The sequence below is a fragment of the Fusarium tjaetaba genome (assembly GCF_013396195.1).
Source record: "Fusarium tjaetaba strain NRRL 66243 chromosome Unknown NRRL66243_c0000094, whole genome shotgun sequence".
Classification (NCBI taxonomy): Eukaryota; Fungi; Ascomycota; class Sordariomycetes; order Hypocreales; family Nectriaceae; genus Fusarium; species Fusarium tjaetaba.
In genome coordinates, this window is record NW_023501290.1 from 1 (window position 1) to 23186 (window position 23186).

Consider the following 23186-nt stretch of genomic DNA (forward strand, 5'->3'; position numbering starts at 1 on the left):
GTATTATTTATAATTAAAATATAAAGTTGAGAACTTATTTTAGTAAAAAGAACTTAGTTCCTTTATATTTCTATATATCTTTTCTTATAATCTATCTCTCATTATCCGGTCCCTAGTATTATGCCACTGCACTTTGTGTTCCTAGGCTATCAGTCTTAAACACTTTCGATTGGTATACAGAGTCAACAAAGGGACATTGGTATTGTAGCGGGCGCTTTCCTCCGTGGCTCCCTAGTGCCGGTTAAGCACCAATCTTGTAGAACTTGTCCGCGAACTCTGCTTCCAGCAACTCGAATGCCCTCAAGACCTGCCTTAATCCACATCCATTATCAAACTCGGACTGTATAACAACTGGATCTTTAGATGCAGATGAGCCAACAAGATACGAACCTAGCATGGACTCTTCAGACTCAGATGCAGATGCGTCGCTCTCGTCCTCCCAGCTATCGGGAACCTCAGCCTTGACCTTATTCTTTGCTGACGCTTGGGCAATCTCCTCGGATGCTTCATCTGGCTTCTGTACCTCAAAAGCCTTCGGAATAGCCTCGCCATCTCCTTGGCTCGTGTCACTCATATTGTCATCACCATCAAGATCCTCCATGTCGAAGCCGCCTCCTGAATAAATGACGCCCTTGAGGCTGGTCACGATCGTCTTGAGTACGAGGGAAAAGTCCTTTAGATGAAACCATACATCGCCCCGTTTGATGAGGTTGTCGCGCACCAGCACTTTCAAGCTTCCGTGCTTAAAGAAGTCATAGAGATAGGCGTTTAGCTCAACGGTGGTATCGACTGGCCAGATTGGGAGGTAAGGGATGGAAGACTCTTCTAGAAATACCCCATCTCTCACTGTTGAACACAACTCTCCGATTGAGTTAAACTCATCCGTGAATCCAGAAAGTGCCACAAATGGAGACCGGATGACCGGTGGAGGGTCGCTTGTCAGACTGCACCCGCGCCCTTCCTCTGGTCCAATCGGAATTCTTGTCAGTGGAAGTGTGCGGTCTGGTGAGTCATGCAGATGTGTATTGATGTAAGAAGATACATAGTCCTTGAAGGTTAAGAGGGTTTCCCGATTATGCCGGACAAGTAGTCGCTCTGCGGCAACTGGCAGTCGTTTGAGGAAGATATCAGATGAGGAGCTTTCGACAACTTCTAGGGTCTTTGCAGTCCGCTGAATAGGGATTCTGTTGAACAAGTGGCTGAGCACCAACATCATCTCGCGAAGCACTCTCTCACGGGCGCAGTCAATGTCCTTGCATAACTTGTGAAAGTAGCCACCGCGCAGCAGCGAATGAAATGCAAAGACGGCGTTCTCCGTAAAGTATAAATGACCTACAAGTCCCGCGAAGTGAATAGGCTCTCCGTTTACCGAGAGAAGGTTCTGGCGTCTCAGGTATTCAATCGAGAAGCGCAGGTGGTGTTTGACTGTCATTTCGGCATCTGGTCCTCCCAGGTATAGGCGGGTTTGTGATAAGAGAGATTTGACCGCGTTGACGGCAAATTCATTGCTGTTCGTTCCGCTCAAGAGGACAAACAGACGAAGGATAAGTGTAGTTGAGATTGGGAACTGCCCCTTAAGAGCAGGTAGCCGAGAGGACATAATCTCGTGCACCCGATCTCGGTTGATACCGTTAAAGACGACATTTCCAAGCAGATCGAACCCTCGTCTTCCAGCGCGGCCAGAAGCCTGGCGATAATTCTGGGGAGACAGAAACATAGAGTCCCCGCTGAAGACGACTGTCTTGCAGGGCATGTTAATGCCAAGCGCGAGGGTTCCAGTTGCAACAACTAGTCGGATGTAGCCCTTGCGGAAGAGCATCTCTACACTGCATTCAGTTAGGTACAATTCCTCTCTTCTCACCTCTAGGGCGCGGATTAGATCTGGAATGGACAAGGAGATTGAACTTACATCCGGCGGTACTGGAGGTTCATGCCGGCATGATGAACACCCAATCCACGTCGAAGGGCATCGATCAGCCACGGCTGGACTTTCTTCGGGTTCAGTCGAAGCAGCAAATCGTCAAGGTCTTTCTGCTGCATCATCTTGGCGTTCGCGAAGCTGAACTGGTCTAGAGGGGCCTCGGGGTCGAAACTCTCCCAAGGGCTGATCTCAACACTCCCCTCCTCGCGGGCCATCTCAAGCTTTGATGGATTCCGCTCCCCACCTTCCGAGCATCTGAAGGATCGAACCTCTCTATTACTTCCTTTCTGCCGTTGCCACTGTTCAAAGTCCCGGAGCTTCTTCTTCCAGGTAGTGTCACTTCCCTTGAATGCCGTTTCAGCGTCGTTCAGCCTAGAAAAGATGCTTCTGACAGCCCTTTCACACTCGGAGCGGTCGTAGTTAAAAACAAGAGCTGGCAGGGCGTCCTGTGCGTGGAGCTCACATGCCAAAGTAAACAGCCTACCAATATGATCAACAGTATCTGATATTTTGCAGTGTTGGATCTTGGAGGTCCTTTCATTCTGGACTGAGGGGTCAATGCTCTCTTGCAAGAGGTAGAAGTTAGATCCCGAGTTTTCCATGGCCTCTTTCAACTTCCTCTTCAGGCGTTTCTCCCACTCAACAATATGAGACTTTTCAATGACCCCGGGCAGGACTTTGAGAGGGTCAAGTTTGCTTTGATTTCCGAGGAGTTCTTTCGGGAAAGTTTTCTGCATATTGTTCCACAAAGTGAGGCAATCTCTAGCCTCCAGAGTGACATCATCTAGCGCTGCAATGTTTCTATTAACAGATCGGTCAGTGCCTACTCCCGGCTTTGGCATCAGGGATCAAACTCGCCTATCTTTGAGGGCTACTACAGGGTGCACAAACTTGAAGTTTGGGCTAATGCTGTCACCCTCGTCGAGACCTGGCACAGGGAGTCTGGAAACCTTTGCGAGTCCCTTGAAGCTAAAGTTATGCGGAGGCTCGTAGATGAATTTACGAAGATCAGAGTATCGGACCTCATGCACAATCATCTTCATTTTAAACCCCTTTTGTGCCTGTAATCTGGAAAGCCAGTCCTTGAGCTCGTTCGGATTTCCAACCGTCGCCGAGAGGGCAATGATAGGACACGGCGCAAGCAAGAGCAGCTGTTCCCAGATGATACCATCTTCAGCCTGTCCGATGCAGTGCACCTCGTCAAATATGATTCTCTTGACACGCCGTGACCATGCAGTTGGGATGTTGGCGTTTGTCGGGGCCAGGAGCATGATTTGCAACATGTGAGGCACTGTAACCAAGATCTGGCACCGAGTAGGATTGTTGATGCGGTAATCGCGGGTATGGATTGCCCAAACGGATTTGCCATCCGGCGTCCTGAACCTTTTAGAGAATCGGGCCTCGATCTCCGCCGCGATCTGGTTTACTAGGGCCTTTGTGGGAGCGACGTACACCAGGACTCCATCGTCGCTCTCCTCAAGTACTCTCTTCATGGCGTAGAAGGAGATGAAGGTTTTTCCTGCAGACGTTGGAGCCACAACCAACAAGCTTTCTTCAGCATCAATTGAGTCGAGAATATCCCGCTGCCAGGCATCTGGTTCAAAGGGCACTCGTGCATCGGGTTGAGAGTCAAATCGCCTATCCATATAAGGGCCCCCATGATGAAGCTGAAGAAGTCGATGATCCTGGATAAGTTTCGGCGTATCTTTCATCATAATCCAAGGTGAGATATTGAAAGGCAACTTGCGATGTGGCTCCTGGACAGTGATGCTCAGCTGGCTTATCGCAAGGGTTTTCATGATCCCTTTGGCGGCACTTGCAACGTCTGGTGTACACTTGTCCGATCTCGAAATGTCCCTCAGCCAGTTCCATACCATAGAAATAAGGTATAACCCTAGGGATATTAGCAAGAACCCCCCAAACACACACAAACGTAAAAGAAAAGTCGTTCTAGTGACTGGGTTTGGAACTGACCTCTGAGGGAATTCTCATCAACCTGTTTACGCGTTTGGTCCCAGATTCTCCGAAGTATGTGACAGAGATACAATAATATTTCTGGCTTGACAGAAATATGGGTTCCAGGGGATCCATCAGATAGAAGATCCAGAGCCTTAAGATATTGGTCAACTGGATTTTCAGTCTTTTCAATCTCGGCGCATTTCATGGCCCAGAGGCGCAAGGCATCGTTTTGCTTCGCTAGTGCTTTCTTCTCATTCAACGCACGTGCTGCCAGGAGTGCCTTCTTTTTGCCACCTCGGAGAGATTGATCGCCTACCGTTGACTGCCTTCTACTGTTAGTGTCTGCATTCAGTTCAGTGGGAGCCGACTTTTGTCCCACGACAATAGTTTCTCGCATGAAAACGTTTCCAATAGAGTTGGTTAGACTGGCTGCGTACAAAATGACATCTGCCATTTGCCTTTGATGTCTCCTACGCCTGGAATTCTCCACCCAGACGGGGACTTTGTCGCGTGTCATTCTTGTACTAGTAGTGATTGGTTTGTAAGCATGCCAGTGCCGAAGATCCTGGAAGACAACTTCAGCAACTGGATCGACATCATCTGGCACTTCTTTGACCGAGACATCCTCAAGAAACTCCTCTAGTACTGGGTGATTGAACGATAAAACAGTGGGAGTCGAGTGGGGTGGCACAGGAGGTAGGTTAGTCTCCGATGCTTTGAGAGACATGAAAAGGCTTCGACCATTCATACTCCTCTGCCCAAAAACCGTCGCCGAAAGAACTTTTGCTCGGTCAGCAATAGCCATAGGAAGCTCAGATCCATCCCGTAACGCTTGGAGAACGTAAGAGAAGACGTGGCCGTCGAATAGATCAAATAGATCCCACTCAGCTTGCCCTCTCACAGCGTATCCATTCTCTGCCAAGGTTTGGGACACCGTACAAAACAGTTGTACAAAGTCGGTGTCGTAGCTATCCACAGCGTTTTTAGAGAACCTCTCTGGATGGGTATTTCGGTTTTGAAGATGGCAGACCTTGAGAGTAGCCATGTGAAGAAGCAGCGCCTCTACAAGCTCGAGGTCACGGCCAGATATCTCACCTTCCTTTGAGCATCGTACAAGGAAAACGCGGCAAAAGACAGCAGCGAACTTTTCTCTCGCTGAAAGATCCGAGGTTACGATTGAGAGTCTTAGCGTCTCATCGAGTACTTCCCGGGAAAGCTCCGCCGATGGTTTCGTCTCACATGAGGTAGCATCGACATGGACATCTGGCAGCACACCCTTCGACCCACTCAGGAGGGGCATGAAAACCTGGCCGCATTAGCATTTACACAACCTTCTGATTCAAGTTAATCGGGCTCACTTTTGAACTCTTCCATGAGATTGAGTTGATGATGGCAACGTTCCTCCCACTGCTTATGACCTTCCATATAAGATGTTGGAGGCGAATAGACTGGTCCAGGCTTGCTCCCCTTCCATCATCGCAGAGCATGAAATGTATTGCATTGTTAGCTAGATACATTCTACACTCTTGACTTTGAAAGGAATCGAATTCCAGAATCTTGAAATCAACGACGTCTCTGGTAAGATGCTGGATGAGAATCCGGCGTGTGAGCTTGAATTTGTAGGGATGTTTCGAGCCGGCACTACCCTGAGACGCGTAGACATCTTCAGAGTCACGAAAGAACACTAGATCAAAATTGCAGTCCCTATTCTTTAGATCGACAAGGAACTTCTCCACAGCATGGATGGCGTGCAACAACTGGAATCCTCCTATCATGGTCTGTCAGGCGCTATTGCAGCAAGTCAAGCGAAATGGAGGAACCTACTCTCAAAGTCAACGCTGGCCTTGATGAGGCAATACTGCATCAAGGCCTCTCCATGGATTAAGAATAGCTCTCGGCCGGCAAAGTCTCCCACAATATCGACTGTGAGCGGCTGTAAGTCTTTGTACCAGTCCAAGAGCGCCTCCTCGGATGACTTCTTGTCTGTTGAAGCCATGACGATATCTTCGGCTGTTGTATCTTGGTAATTATTTCTCTGCAATTGGCAAATGTACGAGAATTGTCGATTTCTAAAGTTGTAGGCGAACGATGGGTTGATGCAACATGGGGGGAGTGTTAGCATTCATCCCGGGAGGCCCACCACAGGGAGACAGCACATACCAAGACACTAAGATTCCGACCTTGGCTGCCAAAGTCTGCCTGTTGAGAACTAAATCGGCGGAAGGCTATCCGATTGGCCCGACTACAAATTCCAAGAACAGAAATGGACATAATGAGGCCTGCTATATAGAGATTGGTGGGCTCAATACATAAAGATCAACCAACATCAATGTAGAGCACGCTAGCCCCCACGGGATGAATGGAGAGATGTCCGACTGCGACAAAAGTCAGATATGAGAACAGATTACAGGTAGGGCATAACCGCACAAAGAAAGTCCTGTTATGCATACCAAATATGACTAATGGTAGTCCGTATAGTGGCGGTTTCTTTTGGTGCGGTAGATGTGCTATTCATGTTGTCTCCTTTCCCTTCTCTTGAGAAAAGAGTAGTCACATTACTCCGTATGAGTCATAAAAATGCGATTGTTGGTTGCGCAGCCGCACTTGGCAGAATCACAAGGGAAGCGGCTACATATTTTCAATCCCCATGGATGACTAGTACTCAGGTTCCATTACACTGCTGTACGAATTACCCTGCGTGTCAGGTCCTGACACATTATTTGATGGTTCATTCCGTCTATGGTTTGCCGCAGAGCAGCGCGGGGTACCAGGGCATGTAGGACTAAAGGTTGTAAGTATGCGTCAATAATGATCTGATCGGATGGTCGAGATAAGGGTCGAAATAAGCAGGGAACCCGCGATTGCGCCACTCTCAGTGTGGGGTTATCTCTCCACCTGTGAGAAAACACTGGAATTATTAATACCATAGCTTGGCAATCATTGAGATAACCAAAGCCAGCATCTACATGGATAACCTGACTTGTAGAGATATCTAACTCCACGACTTCAATTTTTGCAGTACATGCTCAGAGGAGAGACAGGTTCCAGGTATGTGAGCACCGTCGGCGGTATAAAACTCGGTTTGGCCATCAACTACTCGGCAAAAAGGGTTGATAAGCAGTGTTGGTCGGCCTCCTGCATGGCTGGCTGACCCTGATAGGACGTTGGTTTGCTGTGGCGCTTTTTCAAGTCACCCATGGCCTGGTAGCAAGGAACATAAGAATATGAGGACACCCGCATCTGTCAAATAAGACATCTCGCAGGAACCTGATCATTTAGTCCCCAACATGGGAAACATTTTTGGACGTCAGACGGAGACAAGACCGCCGCCTCGTGAGCTACCTCCCATATTGGCGGCAACAAGACAACCATTGTACCATGAAAGAGCTCATGCTTACGAGGACATGTTCCGGAATCGTGGGGTGCCACAGATCCAGCACCCTCGTCCTTGCTTATTTTATGCTCGTGGAACATGTTTCCGGGGAACGGCCTGTCGATTCTTGCACGAAGGTACTGTGAATACAGCTTCGACAAAGAACTCTCAAAAGCCTTGCCGTTTCTTTATGCGTGGTCATTGCAGGCGTGGAGAGGCCTGTAACTTCTCCCATGAACAATCCTCAGTGCATGAATCGACAGAGGCGATAAAGGTACGTATTTTATCGCCAGTCAATCGGAAATCTAGGGCAAATTGGCTGATGCGAAACAGGATGATGACTATACCGAAGGTTGGGTTCGTGGGCTTGGGGGCGCCTGGGTCAAGTTCGGAGACGGAGCGGCAGTCGTGGACGTCTCACTACCTTCAGACTTCTCCGCCATTCGAATACGCAATCTTCCGACCAATGCATCAGCAAAATCAGTCAGAGCGTTGCTCTCTGAAGTTGGTATTTCCGTACTAATAAGCGATATACAATATATCAAACCTAAAGATATGCCAAATGGCTTTGCAATTGTCAAAGTTAAAGACCCGGCATTTGGAAAGACCGCATGTTCGCGACTACAGACCTGCATTGAACCCCCAGGTCTAGTCGTCAACTCGATACGTGTTCCCATCCCTTCAGGATTCCAATTTGGCCAGGTTGACAACAGACAAGTTCGTTGTTCATGGCATCGACCCACCAGAACATTCAGTCTGTACTTTCCAGACAAGAAAGTTGCAAGCAGATCATTCTATAAGTTCAAAAGCGGAAAGTATAAAATCGACGGCATGAAAGCCACGGTTCAGTCACCTGTTGCAGAGGATCCCGCTCAACAGAATGGGAGATGGAAGATCGATCTAGTTGGACTGAGTGCTGGCCTTACGGAGGATGATATCGCTTCCGTCTTTACTTCATTTGAAAAGCCTTGTCAGATTGCTATCGGAGACCTGAGTTATGAGATGGACCCGGAAATGGATTCGACCTTGGTCAAGTCAATGCTGTACGAGAAGGGCGAATTGGAAAAGTGGAACGTTTTTGACAGTTCTACCGCCAAACGGATCAAAGCCCAAGCAACCTTTGTGGAAGAATGCCATGCGCAAGTTGCCGCCTCTTCCCTCGATGGAACAGAGTTACCATTCAACCACAACGGGAAGCTTTTCGTCCAACTCATTACTTCCGTCAAGTTCAAGGTATCAGCCCGCGTTTACGATGCCGTGAAGAAGACAATTGATGCACGCAAACCCGATTGGGATCTGCAGTTCATACGTTATTCCGCCCTCCCTGAGCGCGGATTTCACCGAATTCTGAAGATCGAGGGTGAAGATCGTCAGCTAGTCGCCCAGGCCAAAAGAGATTTGGAAAAAGTCATTACTGGCACTGTTTTGACGATGGGCGGAAAGAATATTTGGTACTCTAACCTCAAGATCAGCAAGAATGCTTACAGGAAGCTTCAGAAGATCGAGCGAGGCCTTGAGATCGTTATCATTCGCGATATACGAGCCTCAAACTTCCGCGCTTTTGGCCCTGAGGAACGGGTAGCACAAGCTGCTGAGGCCCTGCAGCAACTCATCGACGAATTAAAAGCAGGCGGCCATGCTATCAAGAAAGCAGTTTCTCCAGTCAAAAGACAACAACTTGAGACAGATTGCCCAATATGCTTTGACGAAGCCGAGGAATCACTGCGTACTTCCTGTGGCCATACCTATTGCGGTCTTTGCTTTTTCCAAATGTGTCAAGCCGAAGCATCAAACCCGGGTAACTGCTCAATCAGCTGTATGGGGGACTCTGGAAAGTGCAGAAAGGTCCTTGAAATCTCAGAGATTCAGGCACTCATTCTCTCTGAAACATTCGAGAACATCCTTGAGGCCTCTTTTGCCTCATTCATACGACGTCACCCAGCTGAATTCCGGTATTGCCCAACGCCGGATTGCGATCAAGTCTACCGAGTCTCTTCCCCAGGAAAGCTTCCATCCTTGTTTACATGTGCCAGATGCTTTATCCCTACTTGTACAGCCTGTCACGTGTCACACCTAGGCATATCCTGTTCAAAGAATAAAGGCAATACTTCTGATGATATCGAGGAGCTCATCAAAGCTAAGGAGGATCTGGGTGTGAAAGATTGTCCCAAATGCACTACAGCTATCGAGAAATCTGAGGGATGCAACCATATGACTTGTACAATTTGTCAAACGCACATCTGCTGGGTGTGTATGGCAACGTTCACAGAGGATAGTGATTGCTATACACACATGAGGCGGCTTCATGGCGGCATTATGTAGTATACTCTAGTCTAGTTTATTACTCTAGCTCGGTCTGGCATGCTAGCCCGCACGGGGTGAATGTGAAGATATCTAACTATAGTAAAAATCAGATATAAGTATAGATAATAAGTAAGGTATAACGATAAAAAGAAAGCCCTATTATATATATTAAATATCACTAATAGTAATTTATATAATAGTTATTTCTTTTAATATAATAAATATACTATTCTTATTATTTACTATCTTTTCTTTTAAAAAAAGAGTAGTTATATTACTTTATATAAATTATAAAAATATAATTATTAAATATATAGCTATATTAGGTATCAGTAATAAGGGAAGTGACTGTATTTTCTTAATCCCTATAGATAATAAAGTAATAAAGTAAGCCTATGCCTTATTAGCCTAATATCTGCTTATTTAAAGCGGAAGCGTTAATAACTACATAAAGCATGCTTCTTGAGAGTTGTTTGCCTTGGCTAATTGACCCAATCTATCTTTGCCAATAAATTGAAAACTAATTGCCGATCACAACTCAAGCAATCGCCGCATTGAAGCCGACAAGACAATATGCTAAATTTTAGAGTCACGGGGAACCGATTAGAGTTAGTCCCTGCAAAGCATGGTCTGAAGCCAGTAGTGCCCGAAAAGTGAGAGCAGCGTGTCCGCGATTACTGATACCCAGGCCCTTGACATAACTTTCCCAGCAACATTAGTGAGACCAATCAAAAGCCAAGTCAGCCCCTTGTCAAAACCGAGTCTACCCCTCTAAATGATATCATTGTTTGGAGCGGGGAAACTCTCATTCACAACCTGCAACTGTCTTCCAAGCTGTCACAATGAAGAAATCGCTCCTCGAGTTAGATCCAGACGCCGATGCGCTGCTCATCTTGCAGAGTCCCAATTTGCAGCAAGTCCATGCAGTAAAGGAAGTCGATTTGCGGGATATGACAGACAAACCCGAACCGAAAACGGCTGCCTCGACCCCTGCCAAAGGGAAAAAGAAAAGCAAAACATTAACAGACCTCAAGAAGATTAAATCGCTACAACCATATCGGGAGGATGGCAGCCCTAATGAGCTTGAATTTCGGGTATCCATCAAGCATCTCTGCATCGCCTCACCAGTCTTTCGCAAGATGATACAAGGCAACTTCCAGGAATCGCAACCTAACGAAAACGGGCTACTTACAATCAGAACCTCGGATTGGAATACCCAAGCTCTTCTTGTCTTACTTGATATTATACATGGTCACCACCGCCAAGTGCCTAGAGACCCAGATCTCGATACTATAGCGCAAATTGGGTTCCTTGTTGATTACTATGACTGCCTTGAAGTTGTTGAAATTTTCTTTGATCGATGGCAAGCGCATATCAGCGATTGGTGGAAATATGGTTGGATTCGCTTTGACAAAAGTTCAGTAGATCCGTTTGATGAATCTCAGTTATTGATGCTATTTATTGCCTTTACATTTCGAAGCCGAGTGGTCTTCAAGAATCTTACAATTTCCGCAATATTCACAACGTCCGGCCATATTGAGACACATCTACCAATACCAAGCCAGATCCTCGGTACGTACTCTTGCTTGATATACCTCATAGACAAAGTGGTTAATCCCGAGTAGATAAGATTGACCAACAGCGCATCGGACTACTCGATCAAATGTTCACTCAACTATATAACTTGCAAGAAGACCTTTTCGTGGGACGAGTTGGTTGTTCCCTGGAATGTTCATGCAGACTTCTCGGATACCTGATGAAACAGATGCGGGACCAGGCTCTGCCGATGACGAAACCAGAACAACCGTTTCTGGGATTTAGTGTTACTATGGTGGCTGGCTTTATCCGTGGTATCAAGACTCCGTCTTGGTACAGCAAAAAGCAGAACGTGGACTCTTGTAAACTGGAGAAAAGTCTCTCCTTTGGAGAGAAAGAGCCTGAAAAATCGACAGAAGGGATAGACTTAGATGACCTTTGAGTAACGTATTTAAAGTACCCCCGTCAGTCGGTGTGAATATTTTACTTGCCAAGTTATTCTCTTCTTCTGGGTTTAAAATTCTCGCCTAGTAATTGCTACCTACTACTGAGCGAAATTTTTACCGACCCCATACCTATCTCTTAACTTCAAGTTTCGACATCTTCCGTATCTCGCACCAACTCTCCGTCGCACTCATCACACCACCGCCGACTGTATACGACACACCATCATCATGGGAGATAAAGTTAGCCTACGGGGCCGACAGCTGCGGTGGTTCTTTGTCAAACATGTCCGTAATGGCAGTGTCAATCTGTGGAGTTTCACGACCGATGATCCCTACTATATAATAGTATTCTATCCGTTATCCAGAGCAACGATATTTGAGCATTACGATGATCCAGACTGGACTGATAATTACCAGGACATGATCAATGTCCGAACCAAGTGGCGAGGCGCCATGAGGGCAAAGCACGGTGCTTTTCCCAGAGACTCTAAAGAGCAAATCCTCCGCAAGGACACGCATTCACTGCCGGGACCGTCTCCAACTCCTGTGATCGATAAAGACATATCTGTGTACTTTCAGCCCCAAACACCCTCAGAGAAGGAGTCTCTTTATCTCCGCCGCCGTCACACGCTCTACCACACCATAGCGGCGAGGGCTACCCGATGCCGTCACCTCTTGAGGTGGCTCACCTCGCACCTGCATATCCAAGGCTTCTGCAACTAGGCGGCGAGGGTGATATTCCACACCCTTGCTTAGATCTCCCAAACGCCCAAGAAACAGGGTCTCTGCGCCGTGTTGGCCACGGTTTGGAACGTGTGCTTAATAGCATTGGGAAATTTGGGATTGGCGTGGAGGAAATGACCATGGAAGCCTATGAAGTTTGATTTCAAATACCTTGACCTGCCGCTTCCACGCTTCAATGAGCATGGAATGCCCGCAGAAATGGATGAGCACTGGGGCCCTCTACCGCCAGATGGTCCCCCGCCGAAAGAAGCACCCTCGCCCAGAGTCACCGGATGAAGTGGAAGGGAGACCTGCTAAGCGCAGGTGGGTTGTGTGAAGGAAGCGCAGAAAATACACTTTAGGTTTAATATAATAGTAAGTTATTATACTTAAGAATAATACTAACCTGGACTTGTTAAGATTGAGTATTATATTATATATTTAGTAGATATATCTGGATGCTTACTATTTGTATATAGTATAAACTGCATTTCGTATAGTATAGACTCTATTCCGCAACAGTTAGCTGGGCTGCATTAGCTCTCTGTGTAAGCTGTACCCACTGCATTAGTATACAGGGCCAGGATTAGTCAGGCCTCTTGGATACAGAGATGCAGGTATCGTGGGTGTTGATATTGCACACCTGACTCAAGGCCATCAATACCGTGAAACTGGCATTTTACTATCACTAAAGCTTACAAGACGCTTCTAATATGGCTGCCTCATTACGGAATCCCCGCAGCTTCTCGCAGTCTTGTATCTGACGGATTGCTCTGCCCCTCAGCCACGCCCTTCTGCAGCTATCCGTGAACACAGGCCCGAACACAGGCCACACTTTTAAGAAACATTTTTTTCATTTCACAAATTCAAAACTCGCCCATGGTGTCTCGTATCAGCCTTAGCCTCATCCGATCAACTAAACGATTGCCATACCTGTCACCATGTCTTCAGATACAGGCCAAAGGAGTCTGAGGTCACAAGCCCCTTCGCAGCGACCGGAAGCGAGGATCCTCAACCAGCAGAACGCGATAGCAGAAAAGACCGGGACAACAGTTGCAGAGCTGCAGGGGATGTTTTCGACCGCTAAACTTAGGTTCTAGCAGGATCTGAAGAAGCTAGTTGACTCCCATTTGGAAAGACATGGCTGGGTTGCAATTCATGAGGCAATACAAGCTGAAGTGGCTCAGAGACAGCAGGGAGTGTACAGATCGAGCTCAAAAACAGCTGCGTGGATGCCGATCGACGTGAGCAACGCCAAGAAGAGATTAGATGGTGGCGCCGGCGCAGCACTTCCTCTACCCACTCCCCTTCCACCCACCAAGTCTGGTGATCGCCCAGAGGTCCACATTGTGCTCTGTGCTATCGGAGACCCTGAGTCTCAGTCCCTCTATGGTGAGCATGGCGTTCGGTCAATTGACGTCACACCAACGGACGACTTCCAGGGCCTCCTGCTCGACACACTGGACGTTGAGTTCTACGAGAAGCTGGAGGAGGAAGCCGGGGTTGGACTGTGCTATAACACGGGTATCAAAGCCTATGAGGAGGCAGAGGCCAATGGCGAGGAGCTCCCTGAAGGACCAGACACGTCGAGAGTGACCGTCCATGGGATCGTCATCACACTTCTATGGGCACAGTACACTGGCCGCATCACGGTCGAGTTCAAGAGTTGGGAGTGGCTGCAGCAGAAGGTCAAGGAGGGCACGATCGGGGCGTACCTGGGTAACTTCAAACAAGATGCAATTCTCTTCACACACATGAGACGCCCTCACCTGTCAGAAGAGAGCGTCGACCACCAGTTTGATGTTGCAAGCCTCAATGATCAGATTCGGCGGGCAAACCTTGTTTTCCCCAATAATATATCTCGGTACCCAAGTCCGGAAGAGGACGACGCCGACATGTGCCAGCTGCCCGACGCCAGGATCTTGGATGTCATTGCTAGCGATGAGACAACACCGCCCGAGTTCAGGTTCCGCCCCCGGGTTTGCTATTCTCAATCTCGGGACTGCACTATGCGAGGTTACCGGGGTAAGATTATCGTGCGGGGTTCGTCCAGCACAGGACCCGGTGATATACAGATCGGTTTGTCCGACGACCCAAAACTCACTAAGTTGCTTAAGTGTCACACAAACTACAACCACGGCACGGATCACTCTGCAAATATGTACTTCCACCAGGAGCTCAAGGAATCTGTAGCTGATTGGGGAGAGGCCAGTGTCTTTATGGTGGGTGACACAATCTTCTCGATGGCCATGTCCAGGGGCATCTGGACCGACCCTGATGCTCACCATTCCGGCTTCACCGCAGATCGATGTCTCACCAATTGGCATAAGATTAACCGCAGTGCCCAGAACGCCACGAGGGATGAAGCGCGCCGTAAAGAAGGAGAGCTTCGGCGATTCGCAATCTTCCAGCGACAGGAGCTCCTCAAGCGCAAACCTCGGGAGTTTGAGTCGCTCAAGGTCTCAGTGCGGCTAGATATTGGAATCTCGGACGCCACCAAGCATGGCTTGTTCTTCGTGACCAATGTGGCGCGGTGGCCTGGGGCTGACATGCTTAGTGCGTGGCAGGAGGGGTCGCAGCCGTACGACAGTATCTTCGAAGCGGTTGGGACTAAGTTTGCTCTGGAGTGTGGAAGGCTTATGCAGCGTGATGAGTCTGAGGAAGATGAAGGGCGTAAGGGACAGGACGGACATGAAGGGAATCAGGAGCGTGAAGAGGGGAATGACACGAATGAGACTGACTTCTCAGATCCCCCGAGTGGCCTCTTATCTGAGAGTGAGTGAGATTTTGATGATGGCTTTCACAGTGTTTGGACTTGCTTTGCTATATCGGTTTGACGGATTAGATATAGTGGCATGTGACATTATGCAAAATATTGATGATGCAGAAGAGTCTGTTGTGACGATTTAGTTCTTGACTATTTAGATATTGAGAAGCAATTGCGAAATGAGAGGTTGAGTGTAGTACGTGCAGTAGCCAAAGGACATGACTACCAGTACTATTGTGGGGTATAAACAAGCGGTCTATACTGATAAAGGATAGTTTAGACTAGGTTCTCTCTGCCGGAATAAGCTCCTAACCACAAGTCTTAACTGCAAATAACACTTCTAGCCCACCACTTTAACATTAATACTACAATAACTAACCAATAGCTACAGTATAAAGCTGATATTATCAGAACCTAAATCTGGGGTCCTATCAACAAATAGAAGTGTTGCTTGAATACCTGCAAGGCTACGAACTATAAGTCGGGATTATATTACATAAGATATTACAAATATTTCCCATATACCATGATATCTTGCCTTGCATTTTATCTCTTTTATGACTCTTTTGGCCTCTCTGTGAGGCTTAGCTGAAATGAGGCTCCTGTTGTATCTCACTTAAGGTTTTGTGCTGTTTAGTGCTAATGTAACCTTGCAAAATGAATTGATCGAGAATATTCTTCCGTGATTTAGCTTTACTGTCCGTCAGGATGTTACGCCGCGCACGTTCTGACGTCGTTCTGACGTCGTTGTCTCGTTTGTATCCCTGGATCTTCCAGTATTCATAAGTCGCATTTTGACAGACTCTATATTGTTTCCTTGCTGTAGAACTTGAACTTCTATTTTCTTAAAAGCCAAAAGTCTCCCTTCTTTCAGTCCTCATACATTACCTATTGTCCAATTCTAGCTTTCTCTTGTTCAGAAACATTTCTCCTTCGAATCTTGCTGCCCCAGTCCTATGACTGAAGATGGTTCAGCCCCCGAGAGATCCTGATATGGAGAGAGGACTCACTGACGAACAACTCAACGAAGTCTCCCGAAAGCTGGGAGCCTGGAATAATCGAGTCACCCTTCGCATGAGGCTCCTTAAGTATGCGCTTTGGGGCGGTTCGTTCCTTTTTGCCGTCGGCAGTGCAATCTACTACTTCCGCCGCTCGGTACCCTCGGAACTCCCAATGCCGGTAACTGCGATTTCTCAGAACGTATCTAGTACTACAAAGAAATTACTGATTTTATGCACAGCTTTTTCAATCTTGAGAATTGCCAGAATCTCTACTCGGTTGTTGGTCTCAAGGTTAAAGACGTCTTTCGGAACTATACCACGGTAGCAAATGCTCAGATCAAAGAAGCTATTGACAAACTGGCGGCTCTATGTGCTGTAGGTGCTCTTAACAATGTTGGCGAATGGACTAAGTTTCTAAGGCGTCACGGTTGGCCTATGCTTGAATGACTTAAGGATATCCTAGGCAATGATAGACAGCACTATGACGAGCACTTGGCTGCCTATGATGAGCAGTTGGCCTGCGATTGGTAATTTGATGGGAAGTAGCGGGTTGGCAAAATGGAAAAGCTGGGCTATCTTGCCTTTGGGTCTAATTTGTTTTCTTTTGTTTGGTTGTCATATCTCCCGTACCCTCTCCTCTCCTATGTAGTTCCTGAAGCATACGACTGTCTCTCATCAGATGGTTCTACATGCCTTCAATAAGCTGCGCCATCTTGCCGTGGTCTAGATGATCCAAATTGAAATCCGTTCCAGCCTCAGAGCCGCCGGTTTATCGAATCGTTTGCCATACAGCTGGTCTTGTTAGATGATTCTAATAGCTGTGTGTATAGAATACTCACCAAACTCGGAGGTTGCTTCGTCACAGAAGAGCTCAGAAGGGAGGTTCAGGTCTAACAGAGCAAGCCTCTTATTTATCGGCATCTCCTGTGTCGTTCATGCGGCGTGTTTCTCAGATTGTCCTGCGCGCTTTTCCTCATCACAGCGCTTTGCTTCCTTGTCGCTTATGCGGTTCCCCTGCATCCAGTCTCCCGCACTATTAACAGTTGTCAAATTCGCTATGACAGTATTGGTGTTCCACATGTATCGCGGAGTCCCGTGAACCGTGACTGGGATGAACGGCTCTTAGCTGTGGACCTGACGCAGCAGCCATCTTGCTTCATAGGCCGACTTGCCTATACCAAATCATTTCACTCCTCCTAATATATACAGGAGATATCCACCGCGCAGAACGTTCTCGATATCGCGCTTGTATCTCTCTACGAGACCCATATCTGAAAAAACGTTGGATTCGGAGTCCGAATCGAGAATCTTCAGGACAGGTTCACTAACGACATAGCTTCGCACGCATAGCGCAACAAGCAACTTAGGCTTTAGATCATTGCAGAGGAAGAGTCGGAGCATTTCGCCATTGGGCCTCCTCAACACCGCTCAGTTCCGTCTTCACTGTCATGAGCAGAGGTCGCAGCAAAGACTTTACTTAAATGCAGTCAAAGCTAGATGCATACATATTCTTCTTATCATTCACTATTCAGCTCTCAAAACATAGGCTTGTGTAACAAGTATTACGTGTCGAAAGTTCTGGCCTTTGGAAGCTTTGAATTGCCTCTATCGTTACCTTCACCTTTCCTTGCCCTTGAGTAACTCCACAGACATGCATCAAAAAACTCAAAGGAAGCTGTATTCACCGCGGTCTCCGTCTTTATACTGTAGTAAGAAGAATGCAGGCTTTAAAAATCTCAAAGGAAGCTCAATTCACCGCAACTTCATTCTTTATCCTGTAATAATACGAATGCAGACTCGCAGCAAAGAGAGCTGCATCTACATGCAGCAAGTTCATCAAAGGTCTTTGTCGCCAGATGGATTTAAATGCCCTATCGCGCCAGTACTTCGAACCCTGATCTTTTCAACTCAATCTCAACTTCAAATCACTTTCTACACCAGATAAACATCCTGCTACTTTCCACTACATCTGACACTTCTCATCACAGGCATCATGTCCGATCTCCTGAAGGACCCCGTCTTCTTCAGTCTGACTCCAGACAACTATCGTCGAGCAGGTCAGTACCCGTTTCAATACTGTTTATGGTATTACTAACAATCTGGGTTTAGCTGTAATGGATCCTGAGTCGCCGGTCTCCCCGCTGTCTGTTGAGGCTCCTCCGCTTTCCAACTTCAACACCCTTGACGGCCAGGAGCCTACTGCGACCAAGACCTTCTCGGACCTATCTCCTAGCTTCAAGAAATGCATTCTTGCCTACGTAAGAGATTCACAGTCGTCCCTCGCCAGCGAATCGCCCAGTCCCCCTGGATACTGGCCGAGTCACTATGCTCTTTGTGACGGCAAAGATTCACAAGATCCTTCGCTCATCCAAGAAGAAGACAACTTTCCACCATCTCCTTCTTCAGACAGAGTCTTCACCAACTCGGTCATTAGACAAGTCCTTGGAACTCGAACGATCCATCAAATAGGAAAATGTGAGTATCTTGTTCATTGGGCAGGATATCCGAGAGGTCAACTCTCGTGGGTTTCACGCGACATCATTCAACCTATCGCCGAGCACCAGATCATGTTCTTTGAGTATGAGCGTCGCTTGCTATGCTACAAGGGGTCACGCGGTGAAATTTTCACTCGAAAGGACGCGCCTCAGTTTGAGGAGGCTGATGAGGAGGGTTGTGTCGGATGTGCGCGATGCGGCCGTGGGTGCAACTGAGGTGATGGGGGCAGTGTCATGACAGATAGATTTGTTGTTTTTGCTTCTGATCAAGATCCACATTTTAATTCATGAGTTGGCGTCTCTTCTTGACCTTCCGTAGTTCCCAGTCCACGTCCTTCAGAAACTCCCTACTATTATTGGACGTAATGAAATGATCCGCCGCATACTGCTCTGGCCACTCATCCAGCGAACAAGTGCTGTCATCATGCGAGCCCCTCCGTTTCTGCCCTCGCCCATCCACCAAATCCACTAAATGAAGTGTATGTAGCAAGTCACCGGTCGTCGAACCCTCTCTTTGTTGGTTCTGATCGGGATAGTTCGGTCTTGATCTCTTAGTCGGGTCGCCTGCCCTTCCATTGCTTAGGTCTTCCGAGGTCGGTGTTGCAGGCAAGTCGGTTTTCGTGGTAAGCGGCGTCGCCATGCCTGAAGTCATCCTACTTGCAGTAGGCGAGATTACATCGAGGATCGGTCGTTCAGCGGCCATATTTTCAATGCATGACATTTCGTAGTGGTGGCGTAGGGCCTTTCGATCAATGGTATTAGGTACTGAAGCTCTTTGGCCGTTGAATCTCGTCAGAGCATTATATGGCACAAAAACTCGGATACGGAGTGTGCGAGGATGGATAGAGAAGAGTCGTGCGTCGAAAAAATCATGAAGGTGCTTCATAAGGAGGATGCCGTTCCTGGGGCTCCATGTGCTTTGCCATGCTTCTTTCAGCCTGCGAAGACTCGATTCAAGAGGCACATCGTCGTCTGCATCGCCGCCGGCGACGGGATATACATGGTAATGGTGCTGGGGGATGATATGGCAAGCCTGAATGCCGGGACCGATGGGAGGACCTGGACACCATGACTCTCCTTCACCCGACACAGCACATGACGTTGCTCTATTGAGGCACGAGGATCTGAATTCGTTGGTGACTTTTCTAGCCTCATCAAGGTCGATTTTCATGCTCGCAGGTGCAACTACATTCTCGAACTCGTCATCGACTTCTTTCGTGGGTGAAGTAGACCCCGATGCTGATCGCTTGCTCGGAGACACGGAGCGAGCTTTGAGCTTTTTCCGCAGGGGCATGACTGCGAGTTTGGGATCGGAAGGTGTTTTATTCGGCGGCAGGTATCGTTGGTCATGACGACGACTAGGACTCGAGAGATGTCTGGCGCATTGCGCTGGGTAGAAAGTTAGTAAAATTAAGTGGCGAGAGAGAGAGAGCATGGATGCACTGTATAGCTAACCTTGGATGTGAGACTCGAGTTGTGAACCAGGAGGTAGAGTGCAGTTCTTATGATAGTATATATGATAGGTTAAGACGTTTTGTTCTTTAGGTCGCAAAGGTGCTAGACTTGGTACACCTCGGTCCAATTTTGCCTCTGTAACGAAAGACAAGTCGGGATCTAATGAACTCGGGGAGTCTTGGTTCAATGAAAAGGCAATGCTAGTCCAGGGTTCCTCGTTCTCGTTATCCGAAGTGTCATATGGGCATTCGAAGCAAAGCCGTAGCTCGTCGCAAACGTTGCGAAAGGTCACCAAATCGCTCCCCGGAACTTGGTAGATTCCGGCAAAGGCGCCGGGGTCCTCATCTTGGCCGATAGTAAAGTGGACATTCCAAGCAACAGCACGCATTGAAGGCGTGACGGTCGCGTTGGACATGGTTTCGTTGCGTTCGATAGTGCAGGGTTGTATGGTTACTGAGTGTTGATGTTGGATGGGAAGTGGAAATGAAAATAATGGCGATCGTGGCTCTGCGTGTTGGCCGAGCGACAGCATGAGTCAGCAACCGCCCACCAACCACCAAGCTAGACAGTCGAGCGAGCCAAACCGATACCTGCAAATCCATGTAATAAAAGAAAAAAGAATTATACTAATCGCTATAATGACTTCCTCTAATAACCGCAATAAATACCTTAATCTCTGTGCAGGACATGGCTATCTTGAAGTATTGACACAGTGCCCTTACAGTAAAAAGACTGTATTTACACTATCCCTTAAATAACGAGAGAGCACCAGTAAAGTACTTCTGTGGGGTATAGCCAATCAGGGTACTAATATCAAAGACACTTCTATTCAGGTGTTAATTACACCTAGATCTAGGTATCTCTAATACTGCAAGCTGTAGATCGTGACTTTAATTTCTACTGCTGTGCCTCCTTAAGGCTTATACCTTGTGGCGTAAAGATTAACAGCCAATTAATACTGGGGCAAGCCCCATAAAAATACTTTGCTGGTGCTCCCTCGTTATCTAAGGGATACTCACGCTGCATGCATGCTTTCCAAGATGTTGTCACCTCCTGTTACTTATGGAATCTTATAGCACTTTATTCAGGGGCCAGCCTTTTGATTCGATCCGTATTTTTCCAGAGCCTGGCGGGCTAACCCAATCATGCATTCACCGTTCTAGTTTAAACTGCACTTCAGCAGTATGCACTAAACTTCAGTAATTTAAACAACGCAGATATCGTTAAGACTAGTGGGGTTCATGTGAGCAACCCTGCATGACTCTAACAAAGACCTATGTTCACTTGGCAAATGATTCTCACGGTAAGTCATTCTACAGTTTAGAACCTCTCTGCAGCTTCCATTCTTTAAAAAGTGTTGCAGTACGAATAGCGCTTCAACTCGACCGAGATGTCGATCCTTTTGTAGTCCCCCACAATTAAAGGGGCCATTCTCAATTGCATCACACGTACATCTGTGACATACGAAAGTTACCTCATTAGAGAGAACTTTATACATATCATGAAGGACGACCGATTCCGCCTGTTCGCCATCAACGCACATGCAACCGCCGGTAGTTTCTAAGTACACCAACGCAGCTAGATCATGCGCACTCTGGAGATACCGGGCATGAAGGAGAGGGAGTTGGAGAAAGTTCAAAAGGAATATATCGCATGAGGAGCCTCATCTATTAGAGTTCAGTATGAAGGGCTCGTAATAGACGTGAACCATACATTCATCTAATACTCGGCGTAAAACTAAACTAACAGTCCAAACCCTTTGCCAGGTTAAGACTCCAAACACCAATCCCTGGTCTGTGTTTACCATTTTCCGTTGAGATACAATTGCTAACTGTTAATCAATTAACAACTAGCTGTAACATGAAGCGCGGGAGCCCACTTACGTTCTGGAAGCGAAAACACCACCTATCCAGGTCCTGACTCTCTTCGCAAGAGGTATAGTTGTTTCATCGTCGTCCATCGCTCGCTTCCGTGTTGCAGCTTGGTTCTCATTGGCGGCAGCCCCTTTTTCGGGAACCTCAGGACGAACGAGCTCTTCATTCTCATAGTTGTCGTCTGTGACTGTCTTGTGTGAGGTCTTCTTCGGGGCCTCAATACAAGCAACAGGTTCTTCCACGTTGCTGTCCCCGATCGCAGTGCTGCTAGTTCCATCAACATTCATCTCTTGGTAAGTATCGCAAGAGCTTGCAGGAAACAACGTGGCCAGGTTATGACGTCTTATTTCATCCATCGTTTCTTGGAGGTGGATTGCCAAGTCAGACTTCGGGTCAAGCTTCCAAATGGTCTGCTGCATAATAGTGCGTAGAAGTATAAGTTGGCGCTCATCTTCAGACTTTCTTCGTTCAGGAGATAGGGCAGCTGCGGCCTCTTGAGCCTTGGTCTTAGTAGAGGGTCGGTAAAGGGAGCCCATGGTCGCGATGGGAGAAGTCGATGTTGGAGAAAGTTGTGAGTTGGGAAATGAAAGAAGAGAAAAGACTCTTCTATACTTAGCATGTCAAAGGTGAATGTTATCTGCTGTGCAATCAGTTGTAGGCGTGACATATGGTATAAAGACGAGAGTTTCTTTAGCGTGCCTTTGGTTGACTTCCTTTCATGCAAGACGTCAACAGCATGTAATGAATCCACCAGGTGCAGCACAAGTGCAGTATGAAGAGAACAAGATTCGGCTCGTTCAATTGAACAGATATTGTATCTAGTTTTACTTAATATTAGGTATGTTGTTTTCTTTATAAGATGCTAGTATCGCTTACCTTAATAATGCCAATTTATAGTGTATCTAAAAAAATAAAACTTATAAAATTCCCTTTCCTTGATTATCCCCTCCGCGCGGTCGGACTTACTTTACGTGAAAGCCGTCTACATTAATCTGAGAAAATGGGTCCAAAAGGGTGGAAACCATCAACCAGCATATCAGGCCGCCTTTCTTCTACATGTCGTGTGAATTCAATAAGACCTATGCATATAAACGCTCCAAGCCATGTCGACCGCAATGATGACGCCCTGATGCTGACAGGCTTCTATCCCAGCTGAGGCAGATACCTCCGTCTAGCTTGACCTAGTGGTCCCTTTCCTGTGCTTTGTCCCTGACGGTGACGGGCGTTGACAGGGCAGATGGTGCTCTCCGTCTCATTGTAATTGGTGTAATCTCAGTAATCGATATCAGCTTCAGTTGAATGCGCTACTATCTCGCCATGTTCGTTTAGAAC

The 23186-nt window shown here is 47.3% G+C and overlaps 9 protein-coding genes across 9 annotated transcripts; 5 read left to right on the forward strand and 4 right to left on the reverse strand.

Annotated features, from left to right (window-relative positions):
* Window positions 1-241: 241 nt before the first annotated feature.
* FTJAE_5016 (dead deah box helicase) lies at window positions 242-5876 on the reverse strand (the record flags this gene model as incomplete). The annotated part of the gene is made up of 6 exons (XM_037351481.1): window positions 242-1826; window positions 1910-2722; window positions 2813-3815; window positions 3896-5186; window positions 5239-5648; window positions 5705-5876. The coding sequence occupies 6 exons, from the start codon at window positions 5874-5876 to the stop codon at window positions 242-244; spliced, it is 5274 nt and encodes a 1757-aa protein (XP_037207848.1).
* A 1291-nt stretch (window positions 5877-7167) lies between these two features.
* FTJAE_5017 (e3 ubiquitin-protein ligase ariadne-2) lies at window positions 7168-9575 on the forward strand (the record flags this gene model as incomplete). The annotated part of the gene is made up of 2 exons (XM_037351482.1): window positions 7168-7527; window positions 7587-9575. The coding sequence occupies 2 exons, from the start codon at window positions 7168-7170 to the stop codon at window positions 9573-9575; spliced, it is 2349 nt and encodes a 782-aa protein (XP_037207849.1).
* Window positions 9576-10399: 824 nt separating this feature from the next.
* Window positions 10400-11182, forward strand: FTJAE_5018 (uncharacterized protein; the record flags this gene model as incomplete). Its single annotated transcript, XM_037351483.1, has 1 exon — window positions 10400-11182. One exon carries the CDS (start codon window positions 10400-10402, stop codon window positions 11180-11182), a length of 783 nt encoding a protein of 260 aa, XP_037207850.1.
* A 585-nt stretch (window positions 11183-11767) lies between these two features.
* FTJAE_5019 (uncharacterized protein) lies at window positions 11768-12262 on the forward strand (the record flags this gene model as incomplete). The annotated part of the gene is made up of 1 exon (XM_037351484.1): window positions 11768-12262. One exon carries the CDS (start codon window positions 11768-11770, stop codon window positions 12260-12262), a length of 495 nt encoding a protein of 164 aa, XP_037207851.1.
* Window positions 12263-13203: 941 nt separating this feature from the next.
* FTJAE_5020 (uncharacterized protein) lies at window positions 13204-15045 on the forward strand (the record flags this gene model as incomplete). Its single annotated transcript, XM_037351486.1, has 2 exons — window positions 13204-13355; window positions 13401-15045. The coding sequence occupies 2 exons, from the start codon at window positions 13204-13206 to the stop codon at window positions 15043-15045; spliced, it is 1797 nt and encodes a 598-aa protein (XP_037207852.1).
* Window positions 15046-16963: 1918 nt separating this feature from the next.
* On the reverse strand, window positions 16964-17431 carry FTJAE_5021 (uncharacterized protein; the record flags this gene model as incomplete). Its single annotated transcript, XM_037351487.1, has 2 exons — window positions 16964-17063; window positions 17238-17431. 2 exons carry the CDS (start codon window positions 17429-17431, stop codon window positions 16964-16966), a joined length of 294 nt encoding a protein of 97 aa, XP_037207853.1.
* Window positions 17432-18023: 592 nt separating this feature from the next.
* On the forward strand, window positions 18024-18741 carry FTJAE_5022 (uncharacterized protein; the record flags this gene model as incomplete). Its single annotated transcript, XM_037351488.1, has 2 exons — window positions 18024-18087; window positions 18140-18741. 2 exons carry the CDS (start codon window positions 18024-18026, stop codon window positions 18739-18741), a joined length of 666 nt encoding a protein of 221 aa, XP_037207854.1.
* A 64-nt stretch (window positions 18742-18805) lies between these two features.
* Window positions 18806-20395, reverse strand: FTJAE_5023 (uncharacterized protein; the record flags this gene model as incomplete). The annotated part of the gene is made up of 2 exons (XM_037351489.1): window positions 18806-19914; window positions 19981-20395. 2 exons carry the CDS (start codon window positions 20393-20395, stop codon window positions 18806-18808), a joined length of 1524 nt encoding a protein of 507 aa, XP_037207855.1.
* A 1412-nt stretch (window positions 20396-21807) lies between these two features.
* On the reverse strand, window positions 21808-22390 carry FTJAE_5024 (uncharacterized protein; the record flags this gene model as incomplete). The annotated part of the gene is made up of 2 exons (XM_037351490.1): window positions 21808-21811; window positions 21864-22390. The coding sequence occupies 2 exons, from the start codon at window positions 22388-22390 to the stop codon at window positions 21808-21810; spliced, it is 531 nt and encodes a 176-aa protein (XP_037207856.1).
* Between the last annotated feature and the right edge of the window lie 796 nt (window positions 22391-23186).